At 40.0% G+C, this 13,397-nt stretch overlaps 1 protein-coding gene across 2 annotated transcripts in view; it reads right to left on the reverse strand.

Moving 5' to 3' along the window:
- DGKH (diacylglycerol kinase eta) overlaps positions 1–13,397 on the reverse strand; it is a 168,127-nt gene that overhangs the window by 24,017 nt on the left and 130,713 nt on the right. For both annotated transcript variants that reach the window (XM_050895256.1, XM_050895265.1), the window contains 8 exons: positions 12,812–12,897; positions 11,226–11,325; positions 9,694–9,970; positions 9,119–9,247; positions 3,317–3,451; positions 1,408–1,525; positions 382–492; positions 131–227 (listed from right to left, as the gene is read on the reverse strand). In XM_050895256.1, coding sequence (XP_050751213.1) covers positions 131–227; positions 382–492; positions 1,408–1,525; positions 3,317–3,451; positions 9,119–9,247; positions 9,694–9,970; positions 11,226–11,325; positions 12,812–12,897 — 1,053 coding nt within the window. The remainder of the gene's footprint in view (positions 1–130; positions 228–381; positions 493–1,407; positions 1,526–3,316; positions 3,452–9,118; positions 9,248–9,693; positions 9,971–11,225; positions 11,326–12,811; positions 12,898–13,397) is intronic.

Genomic DNA, 13,397 nt, shown 5'->3' on the forward strand with positions numbered 1-13,397 from the left:
TTTTACACAGTGCCTTTGAGGTCAGCTTGAGTTGACACAAGAACTCTAAAAGGTTTCAAGAGGAAGCCCAAATTCTTCACTACACATTGCGGAAGCAAAAATACTCATTCTGCCCATAAATAAAATTTACCTCAAGTTGAACTTTTTGTTCTAAGTTCTTGTAAGTTCTCTGCAGTAGCTCTTTTGTGCCAAGAACTCCATACCACATCATGTTTTTTGTCCGACTTCTGAAAACAGGTAAAACAAGACTCACATTTTGAAATACACACATTATTATGTCTTGTATTTGTAGGATAAGAAAAAGTTAAGAAATTCAAATAAAGAGATAAAGAAAAGAAAATAATGGAAATGTATTGGCTCTGTTACTGACAATTATATTACCTGCACTTTTCAGGGTGCTCTTCTCGCTTGTTATTAAATTCTAGTGAAATTTTTGCATCTAACCCAATTCCAAAGTAGTTGTTCATGACACATTTTTCTGAATATCCCTCCCTGTTAGAAGAGAAGAGATAATTAGGTGTACATTTGTACAGTACCTGGACACACAGAGCTTTGACCAAGATTGTGGTTGGTCTCAGAACAGATACATCAACCAAGAGGCGTCAAGAGATGTTTCCTCTGAATCTCCTTGAGGAAACCCAACAGCAGCAAAGAGGCAGATTGGCTGCTAGCTCCTTTGCAAATGCAAGTTAATTCCTGTAGGGCAAAGAAGAAGCTGTACCACACCCCCACATCCAGCACTATCTCCAGCATACCCAAAATAACAGTGGAATACGAGGAAAGAGCTGCCCCAGGCACGGCTCTGAGACAGCAGCACCACACCAGGCTGAGCACCCAGGCTGTGTTTAGGCATGCTGGTGCTAGATGTTTGGCTGATGCTGCTGGCACAGAAGTGCTTTATTTCAGGGGGGCTGCGGCCCACAACCCAGATACCATCCATAAGTCTCTGCCAATGCTACACCCAGTTCTGGGAAGCAGAGACAGCTTAGGACACAAAATTTCCACCTCACTGCTCCATTCCCTAGGGGAACACTCTTCTTCCTCCACTACGAAGTGCCCAGACCTGCTTCAACATCTTGCTGGTGGCTGAGCTTGCGTTCAGACCAGCGGTTTGGGCAGGAAAACCCAGCTCTGAAGGACTGCTGTCCTCCTCCTCCCAGAGAGAGTGAGCAAGCAGTAAGTGAGCAAATGTCTCCTATTATTTCTGCTGCTGCAAGACAATTTTGCACTACTCATAACTAAAACGGCACCATCCAACCTGTTTTCAGACCTTAAGGTTTACTGGTAAATGATAGCAAACAAGAACTTCACAATGAAAAAAAAAGAAAGACTACAAAAAGGCAAAAGAAAAGCTTAAGAAAAGCAAACTAAAGCAAAACAGTAAATTTGGAAAAAAATATTTCTTACAGGGAATCTGGATCCGGGTCAATAAACGGCGTAGCACCAAATGGATCGATGTTTGCTAGCAACATTTTGCTAATAATTGAACTTCCTGCAATAGAAGCAGCTAGACCAGCCCTCAAACCTGATTAAAAAAAAAAACAGAAAAAAAATAACAAAAAAACAATTTGTATTTGATAACAGAGAAACACATATTGTCATAATATAGGCCACATACTGAAAGACAAAATTCATTAAATCTGTATAGAGAATGACTGTGTTTCTATCTCAATTTTTACCTATATTTGTTATCTTTTCAGGTCTCTGGCTCTCTTTAGCAGAAAGGCAGCTATGCTGCAGTGTGGTGGCGGACTCTTCAGGTACCACCATTGAGAAAGAAAAAACAAAGAAAATGCAGGATTTCAGGCCAACACTCACTGGCTGGCATAGTAACCAAATGGGTGACCTAACATCCAAAAAGACTATTAGAGCTTTTTATTTAGTTTAATCTTCATCTCCACACTGTCCATGATTTTCCTTTGGTCCTTTCCTTTGGAAATATTCCTGAGGAATACCCTTACCATTTTTACAACTGGTAGAGTCATAGTTTGACTTAATTTGTGGAAAGATCACAGCCTCACCATGCCTACCTTGACTAATATTGACGTCACTCTACAAAACACTGTGTAATGCATGTAAACAAATAAAAGTATTTTCTAAAAGCTTTCACTTAAATTGACCTGAAAAAAAAATGTAAGCTCAGTTCCATTATGTTTTAACCATACTAATGAAGTTAATCAAAACAGTGTTTTACTGGTGCCCCCTAGTATTAATTGCATTTAGATAAGAACTGATTTTTTTCAACTGTTAATTGTATTTGAATAAGAACAGATTGTTTTTCAACTGTTTTTACTGCACAGCAGCTTTGTGTAGTTTTAGTTATCCACTTCCAGAGAGGTATCTACAGACACCTCTTATTCAGAGAGTTGAACTTTACATGGCTCTGTCCCTCAGCCCCTTCATAGCCTCCATTCATTAGGATGAATGATAGAAGGACTTGGGGATACTGGTGGATGAAAAATTGGACATGAGTTGGCGATGTGCGCTCACAGCCCACAAAGCCAACCGTATCCTGGGCTGCATCAAAAGAAGCATGGCCAGCAGGTAGAGGGAGGTGATTCTCCCCTGCTACTCCACTCTGGTGAGACCCCACCTGGAGTACTACATTCAGCTCTGGGGTCCACAGCACAAGAAAGACACAGACCTGTTTGTTAGAGTGGGTCCAGAGGAGGGCCACAAAAATGGTCAGGGGGCTGGAAGACCTCTCCTATGAAGAAAGGCTGAGAGAGTTGGGGTTGTTCAGCCTGGAGAAGAGAAGGCTCCAGGGAGACCTTATAGCAGCCTTTTAAAATATAGAGGGGGCTTATAAGACAGAGAGACTTTTCACCAGGGCCTGTAGTGACAGGACAAGGGGCAATGGTTTTAAACTGAAAGAGGGTAGGTTTAGAATGGACATAAGGAAGAAATTTTTTATGATGAGGGTGGTGAGACACTGGCACAGGTTGCCCAGAGAAGCTGTGGATGCCCCATCATTGGAAGTGTCCAAGGTCAGGTTGGAGGGGGCTTTGAGCAAACTGATCTTTAGAGGTCCCTTGCAACACCAACCACTCTGTGATTCTATGATTCTAAGATCCTGAATTTAATTTTTCATCCTCCAGAATCAAACACAACACTTCTGCTACATCTGGTGTTGTGCCAAACGATCAGGAATCTTCTACATTATTTTGCATTTCCTACTATATGATACAACACAAAGATGTGTATGTCGGTTCAAACAAATTCAATCAAAATCAAATCATTATTCGACAGCAAGCAGGGGAACAGAAGGTACTATTAAAGTAGTGTAAGGAACAGCAGATTTCAAAATCATAATTACCTGGGCAGATAATCCTAGTGTTAAGCACTGGGAGGTTTTCCTTGCTTGCAGCCAAAGCTGGAGCAGAGAAAGAGCCTGTCTGAGAATGGATACCTCGGCTTGTACGTCGATCTGGAGACCTTGGTGCAGTTTTAACTGTGCAGAAGTAGTAAAAGTAAAAGCACTAATTAGACCTATTATGACATTACCAAAGACATAGTTTCTACAGCCCTGAAAATATTTCAAAAGCATTAATTTAATCTGTTACCATTCCGTGACAAATGTCCTTCCCCCTCACACCACAGTTTTTCTTCTAAATACAGGGAAGAAAACTCAGAAACAGATCAAGTGATAAGCACAAATTAAAATGAACAAGTGTGCATGGTATTCAATATGAGCAGTTCCCAACTTGTGCTTCAAGCTACTAACAAAAACCGCATTATATCCACCTTAAAATGCAATAGTATTTAATGCTGTAGTAAGCTTCTGATAAACATGTTAATGAAGTAATACGAATTTAAACTTAAATTCAATCTACATTTACTTATAAATGTATCTATATTATATAGTATATTATTATTTATAACAACTTTAATATAGATAGCTATTCTAATCCATAGGCCATGAAAATACCTGATCAACAGCCACACTATTTGCTTCAAGCAGCTAAAATGGGCCCCCTGCCTGCATCAGGTTTCTGAAAACATCAGACAAAGCTCTGACATCTTTATCTACAGCCAAACTGAAAACTGCAAGGGAAGGGAAAAAGCCATGTTCAGACACGCGTGTCTTCTGCAGTTAGAGAGATCGTGAGGGACATCAATTTCCCATCATCTTTTCTGTTTCACAAACCCCCCCCCAGCAATTCCCAAAATAACTGAAATAACTTATTTGTTAAAAAGATCAATAAAATCTTGTGACAGATAGCAAGGTTTGGTAGCTGATGCAATTGTTGGTAACAAAGGCTCAGGAAAAAGAAGGGGAAGAAAATCAAGGGGAAAGAGAAGATGTTCACAAAGAGTAACTGGTAGCTCACTAAGGCCAGTTCTCCCTGGGGCTGCCTCTGGAGGTGATGAAGAACGATAAGCTTTTCAGAGGGCTGACCTCAGGTGCTGTTTTTTACTTTCCTGGCAGACCTTCTTTCATGCAGACTGAGAGAATATGCCAGTGCCTGCCTTAGCCTGGGGAAGTTAATCTTTGTGAAATTCAGCCCCGTCAGACATAGCCAGAAACTGGTGCCCGAGGGAAGAAAGTCTGGGTATTACCAAATGCTTTGCTATAGCATTTCCATATTGTGGTGGGTTGACCCTGGCCGGATGCCAGGTGCCCACCAAAGCCGCTCTATCACTCCCCCTCCTCAGCTGGACAGGGGAGAGAAAATGAAACGAAAGGCTCATGGGTTGAGACAAGGACAGGGAGATCACTCACCAATTACCGTCACGGGCAAAACAGACTCGACTTGGGGAAAAATTAGTTTAATTTATTACTAGTCAAATCAGAGCAGGATAATGAGAAATAAAACCAAATCTTAAAACACCTTCCCCCCACCCCTCCCTTCTTCCCAGGCTTAACTTTACTCCTGGTTCTCTATACCTCCTTCCCCCGAGCGGCGCAGGGGGACAGGGAAATGGGGGTTTGGGTCAGTTCATCACACGTTGTTTCTGCCACTCCTTCCTCCTCAGGGGGAGGACTCCTCACACTCTTCCCCTGCTCCAGCGTGGGGTCCCTCCCACGGGAGACAGTCCTTCACAAACTTCTCCAACATGAGTCCTTACCACGGACTACAGTTCTTCACAAACTGCTCCAGCGTGGGTCCCATCCACAGGGTGCAGTCCTTCAGGAACAGACTGCTCCAGCATGGGTCCCCCACAGGGTCACAAGTCCTGCCAGCAAACCTGCTTCAGCGTGGGCTCCTCTCTCCATGGGGCCATGGGTCCGCAGGTCCTGCCAGGAGCCTGCTACAGCGCGGGCTTCCCACGGGGTCACAGCGTCCTTTGGGCATCCACCTGCTCCAGCGTGGGGTCCTCCACGGGCTGCAGGTGGATATCTGCTCCACCGTGGACCTCCATGGGCTGCAGGGGGACAGCCTGCCTCACCATGGTCTTCCCCACGGGCTGCAGGGGAATCTCTGCTCCGGCGCCTGGAGCACCTCCTCCCCCTCCTTCTTCACTGACCTTGGTGTCTGCAGAGTTGTTCCTCTCACACCTTCTCACTCCGCTCTTTCTGGCTGCAACTGCAACTCCCCTGTAACTTCTTTTCCCTTTCTTAAATATGTTATCACAGAGGCGCTACCACTGTTGCTGATGGGCTCGGCCTTGGCCAGCGGCGGGTCCGTCTTGGAACCCGCTGGCATTAACTTTATTGGACACAGGGGAAGCTTCTAGCAGCTTCTCACAGAAGCCACCCCTGTAGCCCACCCCCCGCTACCAAAACCTTGCCACGCAAACCCAATACACATATGCATGGAGAAAGCTTTTGCACACCAGATGATCATAGACAGACATTTCTTGGCTACCTCTGCTCCAAATTATCTCACATGTTAAAACTACTTCAGCTTAGGACAACTTCAACCTTGACCATCTGAAGAAGCTCAGAACAAAAAATGAAATGATTTCAAAGTGATCTGATATATTCCTCTCAAAACCTGAAAACTAATTCAGCAAAAATAGAATGATTAGGACTAGCACCAAGAAAGCAGAAGAAAAACACCACCAGGAATGTCGTGGGAAGGATAAAATATACCCTTTTCTGTGGCAGAAGGGGGACAGATCAGTTCACGTCAATCATGATAACTCAGCCTGAGAGTAATGTGGGTGTACTGTATGAAGACATTAATGGAAAGAAAATGCAGAGTGGGAAAATCTAGAGACAAAGGTAATAACAAGAACCAGCGTTTAGAAATTGTGTTCAAATCAATTCAGGCCAGAATTTGGCCATTCACGTTTTTTTAAGTGATGATAATCTAGCATGAAACAGTCAATGAAATGGCAAATTCTTCACCCTCTTGTATCGCAGGAATATGATTACACACCTTTCTGGATGACTGGCTTAAGTCAAACAGAAATTATTATACACAGGACAGGGATAAGTGGGTGAAATTTTCTGGACTGTTTCATATGACAGGTCTGACCAAGTGGACTAACAGCTCCTTCTGACTTTAACATCTGTATAACACCCTTAGCAGTTATCACAAAATGCTATAGTATTGCATGATAACAATATAACACAATGATTTGTATCTGTGCATGACAAAACACTGTAATAATGTTAAAAAATGAAAAGGAATAAAAACTGCAAGTGATATCTAACAAGAGTTATTAAATATTTAGATGAAGGTAATTAACATATGGAAAAATATTATCTTCATCAAATGACCAGGAAGATCTTTGGAGGGTAAAATATAATACTCTGAACAGAATTAATATTCATTTTTCATAATGCTACTGAAAAATTCACAACACTATTCACACAGTCTGTTCTCTCTGTACTTGGGAACAAGGCAGTTATATTAAATAGGAAAATCAACAGAGCAGCTGCTCTTTATTTGACAGATGCGACTCATGGGGATAACCGCAATAAAGATAAACTTTTGCTGTTCGTGCTCTGATAAAAACAACAGAGCCCTAATGAGTAAAACTGATGTTTCATTGCAGATAATTGAATTCATGTTTCATGCTTTGTCCCCAAACACCTATCTTCCACTGACAGCATTAATATGCACTCTATTTCACACATATCAGATGTATGAAGAATAATACAGCTCCCCAATAAACGCAGAAATTGTTTCACCAGGAAACAAGGGGTTTATATATATTTCTACACATGGATATACATATGTGTATATTTTTATTTTATTATATATTTATGGCAGTAGAATTGAGTCATCCGTAGGGCCAGCATCCTCTATGAGCTACTATTGAAACTGGACAACCAACAAGCATTGCTTCCTATAACCAAGGGAAAAGGAGAGGGGCCAATGAAGAGACAATCACTGGAGAAAGTCTGACATCCATTCCTGGAGAAAAGGAAATGTGAGATTCTGAATCAACAGAAGCCCCAAGAGACTAATGTCATATTTCTAAGGTAGGAGCTACCGACACAGGCATCAGCTTCAGAGCAGAGCCTCATGAGGACACCTTTCGAGGATGTTGGTGTGGGTTTGGGTTAACAGAAAGAGACGCAAATCCCAAACAACTTTGCTCATTTTGCCACAGGAAGTTGCTCACCAAATATCTAGAGGACGGGTTTTGCTGTCCACCAGCTACCACTGTTTCTCCATGACTCGCAGATGATCTCGAGATGTCACCTGCAGTGCATCACTGTCCACTTTGATAATATGGCAAAGACTGAAAATTCCACCTTTAGTAAGAAGCAGCTTTCCTAAAATTACTACGCAGCTTTAGACTCTTGAACAACCCTGGCACATGAGCTACTAGTCAACACAAGATGCAGTATTGACATTTGTGATGGAAAATGTCTGAACATGACCTCTGGCTGGATTGGCTTGGTGCCAAAACCAAGCAAGGGAGGAGGGTCCCATATAGACAAATCATCCTTCCTTCTTCCACTGCAGCCACTCACTGACACATTTCATAAAGGACACACGAAGGAGAGATTTTAACCTATCATTTGAATGTGGGAATTAGTACTATGCTATTTCAGCAGATGATTATTCTCTAAATATCATTTTACACACAGTAACCAAACACTGAATAGCCAAAAGGAAAGCTTAGTGACAAAATAGGCTATTACTTCATGAAAATGCTACCTTCCAAGCAAGTTGTTTCAAACTCAGATCACTCAATACTCTGATTGCTTTGTACAATTATTGATACAAAGAATACAACTGGGTTCTTTCTGTTGCATTTTAAAACCCAGCATGGGCTACGCATGCTGTCTTCCTTTTTTTGGAGAGTAACCTGCAGAGCCCCACAGTGAGGACAGAATGATGCTCCTACAGGAAAGCAGGAGCGCTTAGACAGCAGCAGCTGATAAACTCCATCCGACCAAGGACAGAGCAGGTAGGGGGCTCTACACCTTGGAAAGCAAGAGTAGCTTGGTATAGTGGCTCACTATATGGCTTGCTATACAGCAGCCAATAGCGGCAAGGAACTAGCTGGACTAAGGACCTGTATTTGGGACAACAATGCAAGAAATTTTTCATGGGACGCAGCTCTAGAATATCGAAGGCTTTGGTTCAAATTTCTGTTCTGGATTAGACAAACAGAGGGGGTGACCTTTGTACTGCCACTTCTCAGAAGACTTCCATGCTCCAGTTTCTATTATATTCTTTCCTGCTTTATGCTGTTCCACTTCATATAGAAGACTTAAATATTTATTCTCTCTGTTCCAATAACTGTCTCAAGGTAAGTTCCCAGCTGAGACATCAGAGTTTTGTTGTCAATACAATAAATAAATATGTCTGTTTCACACAATTTGAAACCCCTTCAACAGAAATGACTGACAGAAATTCCTATAATATGCTCTAAAATGCCTATGACTGAGACATGGTATTGCCACCATTACCTAGGCTCTGGTCCCTGCTCAGGTTCATGCAGAAAGGTGAGTGTAAACACTGGATTAAATGCAGGCACTTCTCTCCCCAACAAATACCTTCTCAGCTTGTAAATATGTTCCAAAAGACTTCATCTCATCTCCCGCATTTTTCCATTAAGTTTTATTTATCCAAATCTATTAAAATTTGTGACTAGTTTCCAGTGAAACAGGATGCTGGTATTTTTAATTATGGAGCCAACTATGCTCCATAATGCAACTACAAGGAAACTGCATAATTTCAAATTATTTTATTCCCAATTTACTCACTTGATGGGGACTCAAGTTCCTTTGTATCTTCCTCTTTTTCCTCTTCTTTGGATTCATCCAATTCTTTGCTATATTCTAGTGGAGACTGGTTCACTTGTTCTTCACTATGAGCATTCTGCTCATCCACAACTGCTTATTAAAAAAAAAAGACATAAAATTTCACGATTTTTAAAGAAAAACTGCATACATGGAAAATTAGCTTCTGTTTTTCTGTAGCTTTAAGTTTAAAAATATTAATAAAAGATTTCTATTGCCAATTCAGTGAAAAAGAGTCTAGCAAGCCTTTGCCCATTGATAAAGATTTGCTGCCAGAAATTTTCATTTTGTGGAGGACAATAGTTACAAAAGAAGCACACTTTTATATGTGCACACACGTGCGTACATATGTATTCATATATGCAGACAGTCATCAACATCCAAACAAGCTGCATTTCTTTTCCTTGCAGCTTGTACATAATTTTATCTATGTAAGAATGTAGAAATCAAACTTTAATAATGAAAATTTATGCTAGTTTAAAAAAAAAAAAACACATCATTATTCTATCAGTAAGGATCAAAATGTTGCTGATGTGCACCTTTTTCTGCTTGTTCAATGATCTGCCTCACAGCCTTCTTCAAGCTGTTTGCCCGGAGCATTAACTGTTCCCTTGGTTTGAAGAGTTTCTGGGTGGAAGACTTTGAGACACACTCTGCTAATTGCTCTTTACTTTCAGACAAGGATTCTTCACTTGAAAACTCCTCTGCTTCTTCTTCCACAATGGGGGGAGTGATGCCTGGGAGAATGGGAGCAGCCTGGGCTTCTGTGTGAAGAGCCTGGAGCAATAGGTCTAGCTTCTCATTTAACTCGGAGCACTAAGACAAAGTGGAAAAGAATACACACACACAAAAAAACCCCAGTGAATGTGCGAACATTTTCAGAAAATTAAGTACAAGATTATATTTAAAATTGTCGATGTTTTAAGTGTCTACGTAATTGTTTATGTAAAATCCAAACCTAGGTTCAACATTTTGGAATATCAGATTATGAGTAGGTCTGCATGGTTTTTTTGTGGACATACCCTGTGAAACCCAACCAGATTAGAGCAATTATAAAAAAAAATCCCTACATTCAGATTAAAATAACACACCGTGCTAAACTCAGCCTGCCACATAACTAGAGTACAGATTAGATTTTACTCCTCTCCCGATGGCCTGCAGCACAGAGAACCACCACAGATTTGCCCATACCATGCATTATAATAAATTATGGGTGCTCAGTACCCCAATTTGGAGATACTCTATGGGGACATGCCCAGCTGTTAGACTGAGACACATGGGGTTGTTTTTGCAACACAGCTGTACATTTAAGCAAGTGAGTTGTCACAGAGCAAAGAGGCTCAAGCCAGAGCCAAACACTGTCAAACACCTCTACCCATCACTAAGCAGTTGCTCTCTCTAGGTACACTGGAAAAGAGGTGATTTTCTGTGCTTAAGGGAAAGGAAACCAACACTGTCTGGCCTTGGAACAGTAAAAAAGAAAAATTCATTTTCTAAAATGTGCACCGAATAGAAACGTGAACCACAAATTGCCATTTAGCAAGTACATTTCCTGACTCTGGGATTGTTAGTGATTTTGTTTTCTTCTTTTCTTTTCCACTCATGTAAATTTTGTGCCTCATACCAAATCCTTCTGGGTTTTTTTCCAACGCTTTTGCAACATGATCTCTACAATTTGCAGCTTAAATAATTATTTTTAACATTGTAGTCTCTCTTCTCTTCGTTCTCCCAGCATACTCCTCCTTCATTATCCCATTGTTTTCCTGTAGCTACCTTAATCCCTAAAAGTATAACTCCTAATGCAAAATATTTCCTTTTATCTCTATGTACATTACCATGAACTTTATCCTTTATGAAGGAAAAAAGTGTAAACAGAGTTTGTAGAGATCTTAGAGTTTAAAGACGGTTTGGAAATAACTGTTCTATGAAATAAGAAGAGAAGAATTTTAAAGTCACTGGTTGAAATGAAAGCCAGGCTGGGCATCCTGGAGCAATTTGAAAATTAAACACTCATGAGCTATAAACTTTAAAAAACCCACAACTTTAAACCAGAACATAGTCATAGTCTTACTTTAATGGCCATGGCATCAGCTTCCTCTGCATTTTCCATTGGTTTTTCGTAAGTCTTTCCTATTTTGGCAACAAAGTCCTTTACAGTTTCACATAATATTCTTCAGATAAAAAAAGGAGAGGGGAGAAATCAAATGAAATAAAATAGATATGTTTTGAATATTAAATTCTTATGGCAATTTATTTATATGCATACTGCTATATATCATTCTTGTTGGAAACTGAACTCTGAGATCATACTTGCAAAGCCGATGACACTCTCTTCTATGGCTTGCAAAATTCAAGTGATAAGCTTTAAAACAAAAACTCTTCCTCCCTTTTATTTAAGCCTTTGCACACATTGTATCTAAGTCTCTTATTTCTAAGAACTGAAATAAACATGACTAATTTTATCCATTCCCTTGCTTGTACACCTTCCATACTAGAGGAGTTAGCAAACTTGCATTCACTTTGATAACTTCAGACACAATCTCGCAAACTCCCATGCAAAGAGGGAGCCCAGAAACCATGGACAAAAGCTACCGACTTTAATGGAGCACTTCTTAGATGAAAGCATATGGCCACACATGTCCCATTGCACAGCTCATGCTTTTGAACCACAGCTGACCCTGAGGCATATCTATGCAAACTACAGTGGCTGCAATGAATTTTCATTGTGTAAATCAGAGAAAGACTTGGTTCTTATTACCTACACTGCAGACAGACAGCAAACTTACTAACGAGGTGTGGATAATTGCTTAGTACTGTTCATTTGGTTGAAATTTATTTGACAGAAATTTAATAGATTTAACAGGATACAGACCCAATTTAGAATCTGGAGTTATAATAATATCCTGCAGTTTCATTTTCAACATGTGCTATGTACACTTTAAAAATGAAGTTTTATTAACTTGTTTTTAGAAGAAAAAAATAATAAGAGATGTAATGACATTCAGATGTATTTTTGAAGATTCTATGACTGGTCTTTTGCATATCGCAAAATATAAGATGTTTTTTTCACAGAGAAGGTATACACAGAATACTTCTGATTTCAGATGATGCCCATGATTTGCCAAGTAATTATCTCTCATTTTAAAGTGTTTCAGTTTGGGGAAAAAAACCCCATTGTCTGAGACTACTATTGATTGAATTGATATAGACTGAGCCATGACAAAGCTACCTAGCCTGAAGTTCTCCTTCACGTTGGTGAAGTTGTTTGTCCTCTTAAAGATATGGATATGTATAAAACAAAACAGAAGAAATGTAATGTGAACTAGATCACATATTCGCATTAGTAACAGTAAGTTTCATATTTAAGCTGGATGCTGATTTGGAGTGATTTAAAATCACTTTATATTAATGTGATTTTTTAAAATATTGATGTGTTTAGTATTAAGCTATCCATTACAATTGTACCATATATACAACTGTACCATATAAAAACTCTGCAGAAAAAACACCCTCTCTAAAAGATATAAATCAAGATATATTAAGCCAAGCCAGTCGAGCCAGCCATAAGAAAATCAGGCTTAGACAGAAGGTTATTGTGGTGATGATGTTACACAGGGGATTTATCCCACACATTGTACATAAAACCGATCAACTCACTTGGCAGATGATATGACAACTGAGTGCTGATCAGAATTGAGAATTTTTGCAAGATGAGCAGCAACTGAGTCCTCATAAGCAGATATCTGAAAACAGAGGAAAAAAGACTTCAATTTCCACACGTTTCAGCAGTTCAACACCAGGTAGTGAGTTAAAATGCCTCCAAAAATAGCACAATTTCCATTTCAGATCTAATACAAGGACAAGCAGCTGGCAATGCAGATTCTACCTCCATGCTGTATTTTATGTACCAGATTTTTAATATTCAAAATAACACTGCATCTGAGAACTTGATCGACAGCCCTCTTCCTCCTGTAGAGAAAACAGTAAGTTATTTCTAGGCTAAAAATAGTCCATGAGGCAGAAAAAAAATTTACCTTCTTTTTAGACTTATAACAACCTGAATTATTATAATCTAATATCTCTTATTTCTAAAACAAACAAAGTTTCCCTCAAACTAAGCTGCTCAACTAAGAATAAATCAAAAGTTTGCAGTTATAACCCTGGATTTTCTTTTTACTGTCAGATGGGCTCTTACTCCCCAGGTACCCCTACTGATAAAGGCTGCTAAACTAGTATAATGTTA

This window comes from Gymnogyps californianus, chromosome 1 (genome assembly GCF_018139145.2).
Source record: "Gymnogyps californianus isolate 813 chromosome 1, ASM1813914v2, whole genome shotgun sequence".
NCBI classification, from domain to species: domain Eukaryota; kingdom Metazoa; phylum Chordata; class Aves; order Accipitriformes; family Cathartidae; genus Gymnogyps; species Gymnogyps californianus.